The sequence below is a fragment of the Penicillium griseofulvum genome (genome assembly GCF_001561935.1).
Source record: "Penicillium griseofulvum strain PG3 chromosome Unknown contig_80, whole genome shotgun sequence".
Taxonomy (NCBI): Eukaryota; Fungi; Ascomycota; class Eurotiomycetes; order Eurotiales; family Aspergillaceae; genus Penicillium; species Penicillium griseofulvum.
Genome location: NW_024467471.1, coordinates 606275 through 627626, shown reverse-complemented (window position 1 = coordinate 627626; position 21352 = coordinate 606275). Strand labels below are relative to the sequence as shown.

The window sequence follows — 21352 nt, the reverse complement described above, 5'->3', positions numbered from 1 at the left end:
TTTCCCACATTCGAGATTTAGATTTAAGCTCGCGAGTCTAGCAATTTGTGTCCTGTTGATGCGGGCATTGGGCGCTTTGTATGGAAGATTAAGAAATGGGAATCTTTCGGTTTCTTCATTTCTTGTTTGAGGCGTTCCTGTCCAATAGATAGTTGGTCGCTTGTATATACCTGTTAGGGCAGCCCAGCAAGTTGAGAGAGCGCCACTACGCTAGTCTGCATTTTTGGCGCCATGCATTGCATAGCGCTAGCCATTGTATAATAGTGTTTCGTATTGAGATATACTGTCATGTGAACTGCATATACAACTGGCAGAAGCACATGAACTCTCTCGCTCGAAGGGTTGAACGTATGGTTTCTCATTGATATTATATATTACGCACTGGAGTACTACGACCAGAAGCAATATGATACATAATAGGTGATCAATATAGACAGGGAAATAGAAGAAGACAGACAAGGGAGAATGCCAGACTCGACAGTAAGAAGCATGAATGCACATTGAGAATGCATTACCTGAATGAAATCAAGAGACAATGGTGTTGGAATAATTAAAAGTGGAAAAAAAGCTGGGTAGCTTCGTGATGAAAATGAACTCCCCTTCGCCCACTGAAAGTCCAACGAAGGTAATAACGCCAATCCGTTCCTTGAAGACTCATGAGACGAGCAGTCAAGACGGAATCACCAACCTGGGTATATTGAAAGAAAAGAGGTAAAAGGTAGGAAATGAAGAAAGAGGGACGCTAAGATGTAGGGAAGATGAAGCGAAGGGAATAGAAATAGGAGTAATAAAACAGGCCTCCGTAGAATGAGGGTTATACAGAAGTGCCCGGAGCGGGATCCAACCTCCTGCGTGCAGCGAGAATGCTCTTCAACGAGCCTAGCCAGCGCGCGAGGGACTCTTCATCTGGGGCGCAAAGTCGATAGGTCTTTTCTTCGGCGATGATCTGCATGCAGAAGGTCTTTGATCGCGACAACGGGTCCACTTCTGCGGCATCAAATACTTGGGACATGGGGATGATCTTGATGGCTGCGTATTCCGCTTCGTCCTTGTAGAAGGCTAGGCTCTTGGGTCGAAGCACAACCCAGAGTCGTTTCCACTGGCGCACGGTCCCTTGGATGCGTAGCCCCTGCAGGTACCCCTGACAGATGACCCGCTCTGGGTCACGCAGGACGCCCAGGTCGGACTGTTTGTTTGTGTCTCGGGGAAGAGATGTTGACGGCCGCGGTACTGGTTTATCCTCTGTTGGGACAGACAGTGAATGGATGGAGCGCATAGATCGTAGTTGGCCGCGTGCTGGCGCGGGGCCATCAGAGAACTCTGAAAAGGAAGTCATTTCGTTGCCGGAGTAATCCTGGATGTAAGGGTGTCTCTGGGTATTTTTGCTGCGTGGGGACAGTGCATGGCGTGGCTCTGGGGAGCTGGCGCGGCCAGTGTGATCGAAGTCAGAGTGATCGGTTGTCTCGTCAACGAATTGTTTGTGGATAGCGGGGGGTTCGCGCTTTTGGGTCAAAGCTAGGAAAGCTTGCTCGTCCTCGTCGCCTGGAGTCTCGGCTCGAATGCGATTGATCCAGTCCTCGGCCTCGCGTTCAGTCGGGGCCTCGAAGCGGTAATTCGTAGATGGGGTAAAGACCCCGAAAACATGGCGCCGGGTTGATCGCGGGGACTTGACGGGTGCGACGGCGGTCACTTCAGATAGGGAAATGGAGACTCGGAGGCGGGTGGTTTCTTCATCTTTGTATACGGAAAGGAGGTTTGGCCGGAGGACGAGGTAGGCTGCTTTCCATGAGGCGCGAAAGACATGTTTGTGCTTAACTCGACGAGAGACCCTCCCTGTTTTCAAAACTCGATCGAATTCAAAGCTTCCATTTTCATTCACTGGCGAAAAGGGATCCAAAGTTCCACTATTATGAAGGCGGTAATGAGAGGGGCCTGGTTCAGGGATTTTGACCGGGGATTTACCCTCAGAGAATGAGGGTCGAGTCAGCACTGTATTCATGTTGAGGTTTGAAAAGAAAAGAAAAGGGGGAACCCCACGGTGACTCCATATAGTTTATCATGCGGAGAGAGAGGGATGATGGGGGGATGACGGGGGATGATCTCGGAACCAAGCCTTTTGACCCTTTGGCTTAACGGGCAAGTTAGGATCTACGACTTGCATGGGAATTTATATATGTAAGTCGTATGTCGCATGATATATATAAGCCTCCAGGGCTATGTTCCAAGGTTGATATATTTGGATTATGGGTAACCAATAAATTAATTTTGTATGCCTACAGAGGAGAGTAGTCTTATGTACCTATGTATATATGCTTTATATATAACAGAGTATATGTAGGTACAATCTTGGAAAGTACAACATACATCTATTTCGTGTAACATTTGAAGCAATATAGAACGAAAAACGCAAAATCATATAAACCAAACATAAAACATAAATATGTATGGGATTTTTTTTTAAAAAATACAGAGGGGTCTGGACCCTTGGACGGGACTGATAATTAAATTTTTTAAATTGGATTTTCTGTTTTTGTGAAAATTGAAATTATAAATTACAATACAGTACGGAGTATTATATCATGTGTAGATCTCATGTGTGAGTTTGACACCCTGTATAAGTACTGAGTACACCCTTAGATATTATCCTCAATATGAATTATCATGTACCAGGTACTTAAGTGACTCAATAAGAGGCACCTAAAGAGGCTGAATTCTGAGCAGATGACAGGGTCATCCCCAAGAATCACTCCGTACAGGCACTACTTTGGGTCTAACGGCCGAAAGTTTGGGACCCTCGATCGTCATGCGCTAATTCTAGAGATTGTATTGGCTACTCCGTATATACGTCTCCGTAGAGATAGGTGCAACAAACCGAGGGCTCTAGTTATCCGGGTAAATGTGAAGAGTTTATAATATAAACAAATTCCAGAGAAGCCAGATCATCCTCATTGCCAGTGTATATAATATGTGAAATTGCCCCATAGGGCCGAATACTGGATGCCAGGTGGACCAAGTGGGTTACGTATGCATGTTGTTGTATAAAATATTTGAACCCAGTTGACTATACCATTGGATTTTTTTAGGGAGATACAGATACAAGGGTTTGTACGAAGTACACGAGCACAAGCATAATTCCAGCTAGTTCTAGATAGGATTAAAATCACAAAGCTTTCTTCGTTAGCTTGGAGCTAGTACCGTTTAAAAAAAAGAAATCACCCCCTTAGACGCTATAAGAAGCCAATCACCGACAAAAGAACAAACGCGCAAGAAGTCCAATTTTAATTATAAGGGATATACGGAGTACTGAAAAACAATATTTGAACATTTAAGGTAAAGGAACTATTCAAGAAGATATATGTACGGAGTAAATCCTTAGAATATAAGAAGAAGCAAAGAACAATCGCACAAAAAGAATATTACCTCATAAATACCATACAATACTGGTTATACCGCCACTACACAGCAACTAGGGGCAAAATAACCGTCTCCGGGTGACACTAAAGAGGCCACCGGACTTCGCCAAGACCAGGGAGGCGCAAGCAACCTCTTGGAACCCATCCCATCTTCCAATTCCCCATCCGTCTTCTTTCTTCATCGCCCTCATCCTGTTGATGTCCCCAATCTCTTCTCTGTGTACCTTGCTGTTCACAGTTTCCTGCGTTGCTCCCGACGCTCTCCCCATCTATTTACTGTGGGACTGAGAAAGTTGGGGGAGGAAAGGAGGCATTCCTCCGGCCACTCGTTTTGCTGTCATTTTCTCCATTTTCACTTGAGATCTATTTGACTTTCAGGTCTTCCTGTCATCCATACGGTCCGAATTCGGTTTGATCGTGTGCTCACAACTTTTCCCCGAGACGCATCCCTCTTGTGATCACACCTCCGACATAATTTCTCCACTATCTCCCTAACGGCCCCGTGCTGTCGCTTGGGCCTGACAGCTTGACCTCTACTGTTATTTGTGTGGTCTCACGACAATCGCACCCATGAGCTTCATCCAACGTATTACGAAACGGCTGCCCAGTGCGCCGAGTCTGCCGTTGGAAGATGCTCCAATCGAGAAAGGCCGCCTTCATCCTAGATTCGCCTTTTTCCGACGGAGGATTCGCCTAAAGGGCAACTCATCTATTTCTATACCCCTGGGTCTTGTTTTACTATTTCCATGCCTTGTAATTGTCCTTATTCTGCTCCTCTTTGTGCGACACCCTACCTCTCCCGGGGGGATCCTAATTCCAGCGGGCACTCCGCCTTCTATCCGGTTCGTATCGCCCTATCAATTGGCAATCCTGTGTGCGATAGCTAACTTCCTGCGCTTCATAGAAAAATCAGCGAAAAGCACGATAAAGTCTTTGCTACGGGCTGTATGCCCATTGAGCCCGAGGAAATTGCAAAGGCTCCCCGCGCCAACGCCGCCTTCGTCGTCCTTGCTAGAAATAAGGAGTTGGATGGCGTGATTCAGTCGCTCAAGTCGATTGAGAGACACTTCAACCGGTGGTGGCACTACCCCTATGTTTTCCTCAACGATGGTGACTTCGACGAGGAGTTCAAGGCGACGGTCAAGAACTACACCAGCGCGGAGGTTGAATTCGGCAAAATTGACAACACCATGTGGGGATTCCCTGATTGGGTTGACCATGAGGTTGCCAAAGAGGGCATCAAAAAGCAAGGTGATGCTGCTATTATGTACGGTGGAATGGAAAGCTACCACCACATGTGCCGATTCTACTCAGGGTCAGTCTTCAAAGGCAGATTTAGGAGATTTGGATTATAAAGCTAACTCTGTGATAGACACTTCTACAAGCACCCTCTGCTGATGAAGTACGAGTGGTACTGGCGTTTGGAGCCCGAGATCAAGTACTTCTGTGACATCACCTAGTAAGATACCCACGGTGGCATTTTTTTCTGGTCTATCTGCTGACTTGTTACTCTAGTGATCCATTCCTTAAGATGGCCGAGGCAAACAAGACCTATGGCTTCACAATTGCAGTCAAGGAGCTTCGCGAGACTGTTCCCAACATCTTCCGGTATGCGGCTGCTTACAAGCGCAAGAACAACCTCAAGTCCAAGGGTTTGTGGGAGATGTTCCTAGAGCACCCAGAGCAACCAGAAACTCCTCCCGAGGAGAAGAAGGACAAATTGCCAGATGAAATCCTGCAGACCGACCCCGGTGACAACAATTTGAAGGATGTTGACCCAGAGGCCATGGAAGGCGAGAGCTACAACATGTGCCATTTCTGGAGTAACTTCGAGATTGCCCGTCTGGATTGGTTCCGCAGCAAGGAGTATGAAGACTTCTTCACTATGATGGACAGAAGTGGAGGATTTTGGAATGAGCGGGTACGTTATATTATGTCTTTGAAATCTGCCACGGGATCCTTACTAACTGTACTAGTGGGGTGATGCTCCCATTCACTCTCTCGCCGCCGGTGCTCTCCTCGCGCCTAGTGATATCCATTACTTCCGTGACTTCGGCTACCGGCACACTACCATTCAGCATTGCCCGGCCAACGCTCCGGCCCGCCAACTCACTCGTATCCCTTACCTCGAGATGACCACTGATGACGAAAAGAAACGGATCGAAGAAGACGAGTACTGGGCGACTCCTGACCAGGTCAAGGAGAACGGTGTCGGTTGCCGATGCCGCTGCGACACTGACATTGTCGATGTCGAGGGCAAGCAAGGCAGCTGTCTCCCCGAATGGGTGGAAGTGGCTGGTGGCTGGGCCTCGCCATAGATCTGGACGCTGGTGCATTAGTGCTCAGTGCTCGCCACATCTTCTTGCGTCTGCTTTTCCCCTGTCTATTTATTCGGCTGTGCGCATCTCTTGGGTCTGCCCTTGGGTGTTTTTAAGCTGGAGCCTGCATGTTATGTTGGTCATGGGGTTTCCTTTCTGGGCGGCGTTCAATGGATCTAATGGCTTATTTATTATCGGGAGATGGTGTCAGCATTTCCATCATCACTGTTGACACATACATCAACCATGCTTTGCCACTGGGACTGGCTGTTGTGATTCATATCTTGGTGGAAGGAACAGTCTGCGTCAGCAGTGGAACATTGGTATCGTACATTGTGGGATTCCGATGTCATCTCAAATTGTCTCGGACAGCCCTTATATCCAATGTTTTCGCTCGTTTTCTTGGAACTTGATTCCATCGCTATATCCAATGTTTGTTCTACCTAGAGCACAGTTTCATCTCGGTGGAGGAGACCATTCGGGGGCTGAGCCCAAAGCAACTCCCGCCGTCCACCTCGACGTGTCTCTTCGCCTCTTTCTTTCCTCGCAGTTTTTGTGGTTGTCTTCCAGCATGCATTCATGAAATGTACATACCTTCCCCTCTCCCCACCCTTGAATCCGTGGCATACATCCACGGTTTGTTTTCTCGCATTGCCCACCCTTCACCCTCGCAAATACCAGATCGAGCATGGTTGTCTATAGAATATGGAATAATCACCAGGTGAATTACGTGAAGAATGATATCAGTATAATGCACTTTATTTCTTCGGATTATTATGCGACTTGGATGTTTAAATAGACTGGTTTGCAGCTGTGCTACTCACAGCCTGAAGGAACACGAATAAACCTCTCATTACCCTCAAATGTACTCGGCCCTGCGCTTTTGCCCTAACCCTGGGGCTTAATTAGTATAGGAGCAGGAGCGAGATTGGGATTTTTTTCGTTCATGAAATCAAGCTCGTGCTCAAGATCTTAGCTCACCGTACATACTTCCATTGTCGGCATCTAGGAACCACATAGGGACCTCTTTCTCCGTTCCAAGCTCTTGGTGTGTCCTATTAAGATAGCCATCACACCTAGACTGCCAATCTCCATAGTTTTCGCCTTCAAAGAACAAATGACGGTAGCATAACCAAGTTGGAGTTGGACCATCTATAAGCCTGAGTATTCTCCCATTTTGAATCACAGTGAATAACTAGATTGATGGGAAGCACCAAGTCTCCAAATGATACCAAATGATAGGAGATCTAAGGCAGAGCGGGGTCACGTTGGGCGGGGTAGCCCTATGTGTTGCCTATTATGACCCAGCCCTGGAGCGGTTGCTCTACTCCATATACAACAGCGACATGCTTTGAGATGATCAATTTCGGAATCATAATAATTCCCAACCCGGTGGTTATTCGTCATAGTCAAAATGTGCCATGGATTGCTTTCGATCTAGAGCTCTTTTTTGCTGGTCTTTCTGATATTGCATGAGCATCCACTAGGCGCATTACCTGGCCTCGGCTACAAGATAATATTATCAAGATACTCCTTTTCGTAGAGAGCGAGGAAGTCTTCTGCAGTCTGCTGGTATTCGCAGGAGTAGATCTTAAGGTGACTGCATTATATAGTTCAAGTATAGAGTTGTAAATGCTAACCTGATTCTAACAACGGGATACAACACTATTAATCTGAATACCTGCCCTCTGAGTTCCGCGTAACCCAGCTGCCGGGGCAATCAACGGGATATAATTGCTGCAAGAAGTGGCTTGACAGATGACAGCCAAGGCAATAGCCCTGGAGTACAAGCTGGGCGTTTCCAAGTCCTAGTTTTCTAGTGGCCAATTGGATTATGCCGCTGAGCTGTACACATCATAAACTTATGGCAATACTATAGCTCAATAAATCATAAACTATAGTTTGCTATAGACCTGAAAGAAGCTAGAATGTTGACCAAACAGTATATAAGCTCGCACCGCAACATATGAAAATTCTTATCCTCCTAGGAAGATAGGGTACCAAGTAATAAAAAGACTTGACTCCCCTATGGTGACAAAAAGCAATTGTCTGCTATACATGTTGTTCACATACAGAAACCAAAAATAGTCGTGCCCGGGATCGAACCGGGAACCTTCTCGGTGTGAGCGAGACGCCATGACCATTAGGCCACACGACTAGACATGTTTATTAAATTCGGATTCTGGCACCTCGAGCCCGAAACGGACTCGAAACGTTCTCAGACCGTACTATTAGACCCCACGACTAGAGATTATACTTAAATCTATGTGATGAGTACTTCGTAGATTGGAGTGTAAGCCGGGACTGTTTTAAGACCGTTCCCCAGTATCTTATAAAGCCGCTTGTAACAGGAGGTATAGCAAGGTTATACACTAATTTTAGTAACCATGGTTCATGCCTAAGAAAGATACAAGTTCGCATATAAAAACTTTTCCTACTCTTGATCTAGATATACTACAAGATCAAAAAAATAGTCGCGCCCGGGATCGAACCGGGAACCTTCTCGGTGTGAGCGAGACGCCATGACCATTAGGCCACGCGACTTGATTATTAAGATAATTTCAGTTCAATGGCTAGAGGAAGCCGGCCCGAGGCTAAGGAAAGTTACAAGCTTTTAGTACTCGGTAAGTGAGTAACGCAGATACATAAACACCACACATTACAAAACTTGATATCGTAATATACGTAGTGGCTTAGGTATAGGAACCTCTTTAAGTAGGGTTATTCTAGTGATATATAGCATTCTTAAGAAGCTTAGAGAATTTCTACTACTTAGGGCTTGAGATATATTGATATATTATTGCTCATAGTAACGTAATTTTCGTCACCGTCATATCATAGGGCTTAGACTTTTTTGAAACTAACATTTGAATATAGATATATACCAAACGAAAAAGTGTTATTAATATATATATTGAAAATACATATGGCATTTACTATATGTTTTCAGCAATGCTACTCGCCTGTAGTATGTCGGTCGTGCACAAAATACGTTTCCTCAGCTACTTGGCTTCGCCACCTCTAGCTGTCAATCCGAAATATTATTAATAATCAAGTCGCGTGGCCTAATGGTCATGGCGTCTCGCTCACACCGAGAAGGTTCCCGGTTCGATCCCGGGCGCGACTATTTTTTTGATCCTGTAGTCTATCCAGCCCGAGTTTCGTCAATTGTCACGAGGAATGGGCTCAATATGGTCTAAGTTTTTGTGAAACAAGGAGAGGGCGTTTTCATACCTAGCGATATAGCTAGGAATATAGCAGCTAGTTGAGCAGGAAGTTCAACAGCTAGTTTAGGTAGGAATACAGCCAGTAGTATAGCTGAAAAATCACAATTAGATCGAATAGGTTAGACCTCGCTATTTAATTACCTAATTTAGCCCTTGCTAAAAACCCCTAGAGACCTTTAATCCCCATTAATTACCTCTAAATAGTACATAGAGCGCGGGGTAGAAAGAGATTAATTACACTACTACGCTATTACACTAAAGTATCGAGGGTAAGCAATACTAATATAACTCTATACTAACAGCGTCAATACATATGATATACTTAAACATCTCTACCTATACACTAAGACTAGCGTTTGGAGAAGGGGATTAAGCTAACGCTGAACGACTGAGGCTGGGGGTCCAGGGGGCTTTAGCGCCCCCTGGTATATGGGTGTGGTTATCGACCTCAGGTCCTAAGACATTCATGATTGCACATATAATGAGGAAAGAGAACACTACAACCTATCGAACTCCGCGCCAATTTGCTTGAGCATGGCCATGTGGTCCTTGCTATAAGTGTCACCAGTTCTGGCAATCACTTCACGCACCCAAGGTCCACGAGGGTTAAACAAAGCCTTGAAAGGCAGAGCCCGCATGACCAAGCCGTAAGTACACGCAAAAGGGTCAACGACGACGGGCTCGCCCGTCTCCTCAGACAGGCCAGCCTTGATATCGAAGGACCATAGTACCTGGGCAACAACGATCCAGATAAAATTGCGGGCAAAATACCGCCCAGGGCAGGTTCGCCTCCCATAACCGAAGCCGGCAGCGGGGAGGTCTTTGAGGGTTCTGCCGTTCTCATCGAGCCAGCGATCAGGTATGAAATCATCGGGGTCAGCGCCAAACAAGGCTTCTTCTCGGGAGATTGTCCAAACGTTAGGGATAATAACAGATCCCTTGGGAATAGTATATCCATTGTAGGTAGTCTCCTCCTTGTTCAAGTGAGGGACGCCTTCGGGACCGACGGGTCGCCAACGGAATATCTCTTCGACAATTGCGGTGATGTATGGCATATTGGGCTTGTCGTCTAGGACTGGGAGTCGACCATGCCCAACAACGGCATCTAGCTCCTTGCGTGCCTTAGCAACGAAGCCCTGATCTTGCGTGACGCAAGCCACCACAAACCAGAGCAAGCTGTCTGTAGTGCCGTCCAGCGCGGCATCGATCATGGTACCAAGCTCAAAGGCTAGCTCGTTCATAGGCATATCGAGGCCATCCTTTTCGACAGCTTTCTTGAGATGCTTTGATATATTCCAGGTATCGGACTCCAGACCACGCCGGAAGTTTTTACCGCGCAGATCATGTTTCCTGGTGTAGTGGTTCTCGGCTTTTGCCTGCCATGGGGCCAAGAAGCCGGGTAGGTTATTAAGCACGGGGAACTGGTCAACAATGTGCGCGCCAACCTGGACAAACTGAGAGAATTCATCGTTGAGGTCAACAACGGTGCGAAGTACCGGGTCGTTATAGTCTTTGACACGGAAGCCATACAACAATGTATGGATGATGCTAGCGACGGCGCGCTGGAAATGTCCTTGAACCTCAGCACCAGCGCCGCCCGCATTTTCTAGGAGATCTTGTAGCAATTGCTGCGATTCTAGAGTCTGCAGAGGGAGATAGGCGGCTGCTGGCGTCGCGTTTAACACTGAAACCTGTAGCCTTTGGTGTTGTTTGAATTGCTCGGTGTAATTCATCATGAGAATGTTGAGTCCTTTCAAGGCCAACTCCGTTGCCAACTGTAGTTTGAATTAGCTCATGTTGCACATGTAGTCAAAGAGAGTCTTGCAAAAAGACGAGGTCGGTCTGAAAATATAGTTCCACGCTTCGCTAGGAGTTCGTGGGCTACTTCAGATGTAGATAAAATGATGACGTGCTGTCCAAGCATGTTGAGGTGAACGATGGGACCATACTGCTTGCTCCATTCGCGATATGTATTCCAGCCATGGGATTTTGGAGCTTGGTGGACATTGCCAATTATTGGCAATGGCTTGGGGCCCGGAGGGAGAGGCAAAGATGTCGATTTACGCCGTGTGGCAATATAAATGCCTATTAACAGCCCGGCAATGACTATGAATGTTGCCAGATGCATTGGAATTGTAGAAGTAAACTAGATGTAGAGTGTCGATGGAAGTAGGTTTAATTGACAGGGGTTGGAGGGGAAGATAAACTAAAACCTAATCCCGGCCCCCTGGTCCCTTTAGGGCTGTTTTGGCGAGCTGAGAAACATCTGGGGCTGAGAATTAATATTAGCACCATTAGGTATTGGCACAGTTAATTGTGGAAAATAAGCAGTGCATGATTGGTGTATTAGTGACATGCCAACACATTTCATCTCAGCGCAAATGGCCAGATCCAACTATGTACAAAATAGGTATGGAGTACGGAGAGGCTCAAGGCCAGGATATTATTTAAATAGAGTGCCTAGGTAAACAATATGTATCTGCCTAGATTTATAGACCTGCCTTCTCGCTTAGAACACCGAACAGCAACTACCCGTCAACAACCCTACATTTAGTTATATAGTTTGCATTTGATATACTATGGGCCAGTGTTCGAACTGATAAAAGCCAATTTTCTGTTAATAGCGGATATCAACTTCTACATCTACTTGCTGACTTTATACTTCCACATTTTCGTCTTTAATACCCCGCCATTTCCCAGCTTTGTGCTTACGGCTCCCCATATTGTTTGTGTCCTGGTCAACCAACAGCCTGAGCAGCAGCATTGCGTGGCTTAACTCTTGGCCTTCAGCTATCGCTCTCTCGGCGAAGGCGATTTCTTTTAATCGTTTTCTAGTTCTTTTATCTTCTGTCTATCCCGTTGTCTTCACTGTTGATGTAGTAGCACCACTGAGAGATTATCTACGACAAACAATAGGTAATCTGGAAAATATCTTGAGATGCGCAAAGAAGAGGAAAGCTATCTATAAATGGAAACTAGATAATTCTCGGAGCAAACGAATGAAGTCATGACTTCTGTCACCCCCCATGACTAGCAGATCTAGTCCAGATAGCCCCCAATTTTCTTCCAGAAAGACCAGATGATTTGACTTGAAATCGTCAGAAAATATCTTTTTGCAAGGTGTAGACCAGAAAGGACTCGACATACCCCCACAAGCATCACTCTCGGTGAATATGTAGTCCCATTTGCGCTATCTAGCGCTTGAATAACAGGCGGCCAAGAGGTTTCGTAAACCCATCTGCGGTCATCTCCGCAATCAGTATTTTGATGAACTTGATATTGCCCGCTTCAACTTCCTGACGAAGTCGGTGAAAATCGTACAGCGATATGCTTTGTGTTCACGCGAAAATCGGGATTAGAAGCGAGGGCGATGGCACCATTGTTGTCTGCAAAATTGGCATCGATTTTTGGAGAAAGCCAACGTCGAGTTCAACGAGTAATGGGTCAGCCATAAAGCTTCCTGAGTAGCAAGAGCTTGTGCTATGTATTCACTCTCTGTAGTCGACAAAGCGATATATGGTTGTTTCTTAGAGGTCCATGAGATATGATCACTGCTTATCTTGAAGACGAATCCTGAGGTTGAAAGGTCTTTCTCACTGTGGGGGCCCGCCCAATCAGCATCGCAATATCCCAACAGGGAAGCGGTTTTTCATGCCAATACTGTAGGATATAGCGAGGCTTTTAGCGCCAGTGAGGTATCAGGGCAGGCCCTTCAGTGCCTGAGAGTGTACTGGACCGGGGTTATTCGCATGGCGAGCTACTTTGATCATCACAAAATAGATGTCTGGCCTGTTAGATGCCATTAGTCAAATGAGAGTGCCTATATTCGATTTGGAACTGGTTCATAAGCACAAGAGGTTATGAGCCGGGCGCTTTTCCCCTCAGATAACATCCATGAATGCTTATTGTGCTTATGAAGGAGTGAGATATATAAAGGTAAAGCGCTTCTAGAATTCAATCTAGGGGAAACAGGGTATTTATACCCTGTAGCAAACAGCAAACAAACTGCGCAGTCTGTAGCAAATAAGTAAGATGTGATGCCAAAGTGCAACAGAAGTTTTGTAAAGGTGGGTTGAACTTGGGCCAAAGTCGTAGTGCAATAAGGCTAGCAGTAAGTGCGCATAGACCCGTTTGCCAATTTATGAAGGGCTGAGGCTCCAATCGGCTGCAACAGGGTTCATATCTTCATTGTATTAATTGGACTGCAATGTCAGACATCCACAATCGTTGATTGCCGGGAGGTTCCAATTGGTAGTCTCTCCGGGGAAGGGCCGAATCGAGCGAAGAACCCAGAACCCGACGGAGATCCGCTGCAGAGCAGCATTCATCCCCGCAAAATATCAGCATATTGAGTGGTCATCTACAGTTAGTTTCTTGATAGCAGCGGCACCTTTTACCTGTTCTACCCTAGCCCCGGGCTAGCTAACTTTTAGGAAGGTGTCATTTGAATATAGTTGGTGGCTTTAGATTCTGCACCCGTGGATAACCAATAAGCACTACTATGCCATAGTCAATATAATTCAATATGTGACGTACATATACTTCGTATAGCTGCGTATACCATGTGGCTGCTTACTCTGTACTATACACTACATATAAAATGTTGAGATATATATCTATTCCCATCAAGACCGGGGTTAGTACGCAGTACTAAAAACTATTGTAGGATGCCTGAAGAGTTAAATAGAGTTTGTAATTGTGAGATTAGCAGCAGAAAGATATACCAATCTGATATGCTGCATATCTTATTCTTGGAATGGGGGCCATATTCCTAATTGGAACAGCCTAGATACTAGTGCTTAGGGGGCTAAAACTAGACATTATTGGCACCATAGCATTTAAAGCAATTCATATTGATCGAGACTCATATTTTCTACTAGATTTATCTCGGCTAGCAACGGATAACCTGTTTTATCCTCCACCTGGTCCAGTAGGGCTTACGGCGTCCCTTATGTAGGTAGGATCAGTAGCGAATAACTGGCTTTTGATCAAAGGTTATATATATTATGTGCCGTGTCTGTCTGACTGTATCTTACAGTGGCGGCTTTCTTATATGCACAAAGTAAGCGCCCAGCTCTTCCAGTAGGAAGTTTTCCGTCAAGAGAATCTTGGCTAGTGTGATAGTGACAGGTAGTTTTGAGAGAAATCCTGTTTATTTGTCTACGCTTCATATCGGAGTAATTATTTATAGATAGTGTCTCAATTCTATATAAGTCGACCTTCTGCCGAATATACAAGTCGCATACACAGCACTCATCCTAGAGCAGACAATAACGTCGACAATCGCAACTTTACATCAGATATGGCTCTTCTAGACCAGAAGCAACCGGACGCCTGGTCGTACCGACAAAGTCACCAGTTTGCCTGGGAACATCAACCCACCACAACTGCAATCAAGCCTACCATCCCGGCGACACCTGCTCCAGCCCCCGTGAACCAGGTGATCAATGGCAACTATCTCAGCGAGGCTAGTCGGCAAGTTGAAGCTCTTTCTAAAGCCATTGGGCAAGAAGAGGCCATAAGAGAGAAGCTGTTATACGCCTTGAAGTTTTCCGGGGGTGAATGGTGTCAAAATGCCATACCACAGAAGCTGGACACATCAGCCTGGGTTTCTGACGTGAGCAATGATCACTCGCCTTACGAGTACTCATTGGCTCTCTCCCAGCAGACCGGAGCATCTGAGCTGCGCTTCTTGATCGAAGCCCAGCCAAAAGAAAACAGCTTAATCGCCCTCCAAGAAACAACCTCTCGCTTGACCGACGACATAGCGACAGAGTACGGCTCCACAAAGGTCTCCCTGGACCGTCTGAATCTCGTTCAAGACTTATTTCTCCCCGCGAAGCCAGAGGGTAAGCTAGCCTCATGGCACAGCTTCGTCACCTCAAGTACACTGGAAAAGTGGAAGATTTACCTGAGTCCACTAGCCTCGGGGAGACAAAACGCCTTCAACGTGACCCGAGAGGCCCTAGAGCGCCTGGGACTGGCCACCTCGTGGAAACTATTAGAAAACATGATGACTGGCGACGACTATCCCATCTACTTCTCGCTCGGCCTGTCGCCGAACCCAGAAGAGGCCGAAGCCAAGGTATACGTTGCACACCCTGGCGCATCTGCAACGCAAATCGCGGAAAAACATGTCAAGATGGATCCCAACTCCAATGTCCATGATATCGAGCAGTTCTACTCAATTATGTCTGGTGGATCGCTAGGGCCGTACCATGGAGAACCAGGGGTATCCTGTTTCCATTTCAAGAACAAAGATCCGTCTCGGCCGGTGGCTCGAACAATCCTTTACCCAACGGGTTGTCATGTAGCAAATGATGCCGTGGCGCAGGAGCGCATTGAAATTTATATGGATGCTATTTCTGCGCCTCAGCTTTACCGAGAGAGGTATAGAAATGCTGTTAGTGCTGTGCAGCGTCGGCCGTTGGAGGCTGGTCGTGGTATCCATAGTTGGGTGGGTATGAAGGAAAAGTTGGATGGCAAGCGGTCCAATACGTTTTATCTCTCAGCTGAACTGTACGGGTGTCTTGTTGATGAGGCTTCGAATGGTGGCTGCTGAAACACAGTTTCCGGTTATGGAATTGGTTCAGGGTTCTTGACAGAATATAAGAAATAGCGAGGATGACGGAGGATGAAATTGCTGTCTTATTTTTCTTTTTTTCTCTATTTCTTCGGGTTTTATTTCGAGAGCACGGCATTCAAACAGTTAGTAAAGGGGGTTAAATATATTTTATCACCTAGCCTTCTAAACTTAGAGCACGAGTGAAACATGGTCTATACACAACAACGGTGTTGCAATTGAAATATAGTTATATCCACTGAAATTGTTGATCACGAGGCTGCAATAGCCGCGCAGTCCGGGATATCCAATACTCCTCAGTATTCTCATTGGTATACGTGGCTGAGTTTCCCGCGAGTTTCGCAGCCAAGTCTGAAGTCGCATGCCAGAGCTCATCACTATCTGGGACCGCAAATTGCAGATCTGCCAGAGAAAGAAGACTTTCACCCGGTAGCTGTGGTACACCGCGAGGGCTAAAATTGGGCGCCTCTTCCAAGAGTTTGGTGTCGTGTACCCGGGCATGTCTGCATACCCTGTACAAGCACAAGTCGAAACGCTTGACTTCCTCAATACCAAGCCAGATAAAAACATCGGGGTTAATACCTGGTTTAAATTGGGCCATTATTGAGGGATAGAAGAACATATGCCGCTTCAAGCAGCTGTGCACGAGAGAAACGAGAAGCTGAGAGGGAATATCGGGGAGAACTTGAGCCAGTTGTAGATCTGACTGGTCGCGGTTGAGGAGGAGGGAGAAGATGAGGTGTAGCAGGATTCCTTGGTATGTTGCCATTGGCCAGGGCGTGGGAGTATATGAGGATGTTTCATGATGTTGTGAGTGTAGTTCGCCATGGTGATTCGATTTGTCCCATTTTTCCTAGCTTGTTCTTCAATAACAGAAAGAAAATGCGGAGAGACAGAGAAAAGGGCTGAACTAACCCTTTGCTCATATATCGACGAGGTCAGTTTTCTATGTAGGTCTTTTGCGGTCTGTTGTGTATTGTTTTCCGCCATCGCCCATGAGCCCATCATCACCACTGATTGAGTAAGAAAAGGCATTTCAGTATTGTGATTGAATGTTGCTGGGTGCAAGAATGGCCATTTTGGGTGAAACTTGTCGAAATAAGCTTGGACATATGGCGCAATCCTACATGGGCTATTTTCAATAGCGTCCGAACGCAAGATAGGACTTGCTGGGTCGACAGAAGATATAGGGCTTCTTCGAGGCCTTCTTTGTTCCAATACCCGACCTCGTGAGCTTTGGGCATATAAACATTGAATTCCTCGCTGGAAGCACGAGCTGCAGGGAGACTGTCCATCGCATTTTGACCGACGTGAGCGACAGTAGGTACAAGCTTGAATTGCCCGGGAGTTTCGTAGCTCTTTGGTCTTATGATGATGGCGGACATGCTGCCGCAGCGTGTCATTCCTCATAAAAACGCGATCACAGAAGGTGCATTCGAAATACTCGGGTTGAGAGTGGCTTTTAGCATGTCGGTTCAGATGTTCCTTCCGTCGATAGCTTAGGCCACACCCGGGAAAGTGACATTGGAAAGGGGATTGCTGTGTTGACATCGGAATCAGGAATCACTTCGGATGATAGACGGATGGAGCGCTGAACAGAATTAAATATGATAATAAGCTATACTTGCAGGTATATAAAATGGTATGGTGGCACTATATAGTGATGGGATGCCGATTGAATGGGATGATGGGATAGCGATGGGATAGCGGGATGGAACAAGTCAGGAGTTACAGTGGAACCTCCGAAATTTTGGGCCAAATCTATGTATCTAAATAATACCGCCCTGTATGCCACCCTTTCTATTCTGCCAGTTATGCCGGTCTAAAACTATGTGCTGGTAGTCAAGAGGTTATACATAGAAAAGTCGTTTGCCCAAATTAAGCCTTTCCCTCCCTTTTCTTTTTGCCGTTGTCCTATCTAAACAAAATTATATCTGAGAAGACTACTAAACATACCACTGAAAAGACATCACAGGGCTGCATAAGTTGCCCTATATTCTTGTGGCAGTATAACCAAAAGGAAGGCGGAATATAGAGGGCGGTGTGTCTGGGTACATAGATTTGGCCAAATATTTCGGAGGCCCCATACTTAGCGTAGAATGACTAGGCTTGGCAGGTCTAGCAACTCTGAGACTAAAACCAAACCTAATGGTCTTATGCGCAATAGTTCAAGAGTTCTACCAGATTCATGATCAATATCAAATTAGCTTATTGCATCTAGCGATATACACACTTAGAACTTCAAAGGATACGGAAACTCCTGACCCCTATCTCGATGATTCCGACTCCCAATGTTTACTGTCCTTTCTGCGGAGTTATTCTGCTGCCCGAGCCCTACTGGGATGATGTAGCATCTTTGCAGTCCCGCATTCGACCTTGGTACAGAGAAGTACGAGGTCTCTACTCAACCAATGCTACTGCTGGGTGTATCGCAACAACTGGGCTGGGGATAGTACGTGGCAAGAACAGGCTCTTTGCGCCGCTTGACAGCGATAAATCCTATGTCGACGTGGGGGTTGAGGAACTGGAAGAATGGAGGCTTTTCGGATCGTCTACAAGCCGTTGGTGCTTCGGATTCCACAACTCGTGTTGGAAACTGCTTCTTCTCAGGCTTGGGCGTGGACTGGATGATGCCTCCCAGAGTGAAGCGATTATTTCAGAATCAGTTTTTTATCAATTGTATTGCACTCCTTGTATTCTGGGATCCATCTTTCAATTCGGCCACGACTATGAGGGTGCCATGCAAACACACAAATCATTTGGGCGGCCAAAGCCAGTGGATCCGAACTACTTCTATGCTGACCCCTGTAAAATTCCTTCCATAGAGGGCTTGCAAACAACCGCGTCCAAATTCCTCAAGATGCATGATAGTTTGCTTTGGAAAGAGCAAGGAACTCGCCCGACTGCAATTGCGGCACGCAGTGGTTGCCACAGCGAAGAGGCCGCTGCATCAGGTCCATTTGAGCCTAATGGCAACTGCCCGTCGGTCCCACCCGATGTCATGACAGAACAAATGCACGAAAAATTGGACGGAACTAAACATTCCCTCTTCGATGGACTCTCACCCGAGCTGGTATTCGACATATTCTCATATTTATCCTTTGATGAACTCCTTAATATGAGACTTGTATGTCGAGATTTAGCTCAACTTGCAATCGTCGATATGCTCCCACAGTCGTACTGGCGGAGTAGGTTTCTCCTAAGTCAGGAAGCTGACTTTCTTTTCCTTAATGTCAAGGATATGCAGGACTGGTATCTACTTTTCTTCGGGACCAGAGCAGCGCTCATGGCAGGGAACCGATCATTGATCAATCGGAAGAGAATCCGGCAGCTAATAGAGCCCATTGCTACTCTTGTGGGCCTAGAGCCCATTTTGAGAAATGGCCCATACGGATCTGCCGTCCACCCGGTGCAAAGCCAAGGTGGATATTACAATTACGAGAGTGCTGAAAACACGTCTGGGCTCATAGAGGTAGCCAGCTTCTTTTCCGGCTATCTAACCTCTGTTAGCGCGGATAGCCCTTTGGATGGCCCTTTAGGTGAAGCATGTCGTGTGATTTACTACAGAACGCAATCATTTGTACCCCCGCTTCCGCAGTATCGACGTCGAATAGGTATCTCAACCATCCAATTCGGTGCCAGAAGATTTATATCTGGAATAAACCTATTTCCATCTGGGGAGTGCAGTGTCGTCAACCATCAAGTCGGATATCACAATCCAGCTTCCGAGACGTGGATAGAGATACCGGACAACTTTCACGTGAAAGCTCTCGGTGTGGCATTTTGCTCTCAGGGTTTGACGGGGATCAAGTTCATCTATACAGGCTCAAATTCGTCGCGTTGGGTCGGTAATTCCAACGGCCCAGGAATTGCTCACGGCACTCTTAGCATTCCGGAGAAGTCAAATCGGCATTGTTTGCTTGTAGGTCTAGATAAATACAAGATCGTTTCACTCGGCCTCGGCAAAGCAATCAACGACCTTGAAATACCGCAGTCTCCCTCTGAACATGTCGTGGATTGATCTCGAGTACTGTCTCACTTATGGACGCCACATCCTCCAAGTAACGAGGAGTTGGGGATTAGCACTCTATTACCCTCCCGGCCTGCTCGGAGTTTTGAACCCCTGACCAACATTGACTTCGGTGGCCTAAGAGGCCTGCTTCTCGCATCCTTGGCAAGGCTTACGTTTTATATGGGGTCTAGCCCTCATGTATTTATCGGAATAGAGATATCATATTCTGATAGAACATCCGTACTTTCCGGCTGCAGCGATGCATGCGAGGTTTCTTTTTTTATCGATGGACTAAAGGGGGAGCGGGTCAGTCGAATTGGGATGCTACAAATTGAGGGATCACGTCAAGAAATGAGCCTCGTTGGTTTGCAGGTAATTTATATGGTTCTCTAGGAGTATACCGTATGTACAAGCTAACTTTGGTCCAGGTGTCAACAAATTATGGACGAACTGCTACTTTCGCTCCTCTTCGCCGTCGGCTCGATGCAGCTGTTGAGATAATATCGATTTCGCCGCCACCCAGCAATATCGTCACTGGATTTGTTGCTTCTGAAAAGGTATTCCTAAAGGAGATCCGGAGAGAAGCTAAGCAGACCCAGGCAAGGCTTAGTTGCTTTGAGCGTGTCGGTATTCAGTATCAGAAGTGTGGCAAGCATCCTGAGATACCAGATATTCTGGATTTCGAATGCCATCAAACGCCCGACGATTAGCTGCGATATGATGAAAAATTCGCTCATTTTATAAACAGTATAAATCCTGGTAACTATCAGACCTACGCATCACTCAAGAACGCTAGGAAGATCTAGGCATCCACGGGCATACCAGGCCGTTCTAGATCTCGAAGTCGCATATCCGGTTTGAAGCTCAAGTATTATAATTATTCGAGTCCTGGAATTGTAGGGCAGTGGATGGATCAACTCGATGATGGGTTTGAACTGTCCCAAGACGAGGATATCCAATCCTTGACCATCCGGCTTGTTCCAATGGGGGTTTCTGCTGAGTGCCCAGGGATGGAAGTAGGTCAAGTCGCAGCCATACACATTGAGACGACTCGTGCTCGCAGTGTGACGTTCCGCCCGCCAGACTTCCAGTCCCTCTCACCCCAAGAGCTTCAGCACCACCAGTATCAGGGCGACTCCGACGAAAAACTCACAGCTATCTCTTGGATATTGAATGTATCCTTTGAACGAGGCCGAGCCGTTATTTCTACGAATGGAAGTCACCGAAAAGCCCGAATATTGGTCCCCGAACAAGGACCTCCTTTTGACCAGGTACGGAAACTCTACTTCGAGAGACAGAATGATGGCCGTCGAGAGACCATAATCACAGCCGAGGCCTACTTCAAAGACCGGGCAATAGTCGGACTACTCTTTGTCTATACGTCAGGTAGAACAGCGAACACGGACGAGCTCTATACCGAGATTCGTCAAACTGTTCATTTTGCACCTGATGCTCGAATTGTTGGCTTGTCAGCTGCTTTTGCAACCGCGAACTACAGGGTTATGGAAATCGAGTTTGAGGTTGAACAGAATGAGCAGACCCGTCCCCGCTATAAGAAGCTTAGGCTTCTCGCCAATTTGCACCGCGACCCGGCACATACCGTTGGTAGCAACTGGCGAGAGGTGTGGTGTAAGGATGATGCGTCTGCAGAGAACTGCCAGCGGGTGTTAGACCGTGACAGAGTATATAAGCCCCCAAGTGGGTCGAGGCTTATTGGTATGTACATGCGTTGCCAGGAGTTCTTTCGTCTAGGAGCATTATATGAGCCCGATGTTTCTCAATAGATATAAATGAGCTTT

The 21352-nt window shown here is 46.5% G+C and overlaps 7 protein-coding genes across 7 annotated transcripts; 4 read left to right on the top strand and 3 right to left on the bottom strand.

Moving 5' to 3' along the window:
* Positions 1-814: 814 nt before the first annotated feature.
* PGRI_012700 (PH domain-containing protein) lies at positions 815-1999 on the bottom strand (the record flags this gene model as incomplete). Its single annotated transcript, XM_040788983.1, has 1 exon — positions 815-1999. The coding sequence occupies one exon, from the start codon at positions 1997-1999 to the stop codon at positions 815-817; it is 1185 nt and encodes a 394-aa protein (XP_040645936.1).
* Positions 2000-3983: 1984 nt separating this feature from the next.
* Positions 3984-5731, top strand: PGRI_012690 (glycosyltransferase family 15 protein; the record flags this gene model as incomplete). Its single annotated transcript, XM_040788982.1, has 5 exons — positions 3984-4255; positions 4318-4728; positions 4786-4872; positions 4929-5334; positions 5390-5731. 5 exons carry the CDS (start codon positions 3984-3986, stop codon positions 5729-5731), a joined length of 1518 nt encoding a protein of 505 aa, XP_040645935.1.
* Positions 5732-9455: 3724 nt separating this feature from the next.
* PGRI_012680 (cytochrome P450) lies at positions 9456-10691 on the bottom strand (the record flags this gene model as incomplete). Its single annotated transcript, XM_040788981.1, has 1 exon — positions 9456-10691. The coding sequence occupies one exon, from the start codon at positions 10689-10691 to the stop codon at positions 9456-9458; it is 1236 nt and encodes a 411-aa protein (XP_040645934.1).
* Positions 10692-14260: 3569 nt separating this feature from the next.
* PGRI_012670 (Aromatic prenyltransferase, DMATS type) lies at positions 14261-15520 on the top strand (the record flags this gene model as incomplete). Its single annotated transcript, XM_040788980.1, has 1 exon — positions 14261-15520. One exon carries the CDS (start codon positions 14261-14263, stop codon positions 15518-15520), a length of 1260 nt encoding a protein of 419 aa, XP_040645933.1.
* Positions 15521-15770: 250 nt separating this feature from the next.
* On the bottom strand, positions 15771-16310 carry PGRI_012660 (uncharacterized protein; the record flags this gene model as incomplete). Its single annotated transcript, XM_040788979.1, has 1 exon — positions 15771-16310. One exon carries the CDS (start codon positions 16308-16310, stop codon positions 15771-15773), a length of 540 nt encoding a protein of 179 aa, XP_040645932.1.
* Positions 16311-17816: 1506 nt separating this feature from the next.
* PGRI_012650 (F-box protein) lies at positions 17817-19562 on the top strand (the record flags this gene model as incomplete). Its single annotated transcript, XM_040788978.1, has 1 exon — positions 17817-19562. One exon carries the CDS (start codon positions 17817-17819, stop codon positions 19560-19562), a length of 1746 nt encoding a protein of 581 aa, XP_040645931.1.
* An 899-nt stretch (positions 19563-20461) lies between these two features.
* On the top strand, positions 20462-21337 carry PGRI_012640 (uncharacterized protein; the record flags this gene model as incomplete). Its single annotated transcript, XM_040788977.1, has 1 exon — positions 20462-21337. One exon carries the CDS (start codon positions 20462-20464, stop codon positions 21335-21337), a length of 876 nt encoding a protein of 291 aa, XP_040645930.1.
* Between the last annotated feature and the right edge of the window lie 15 nt (positions 21338-21352).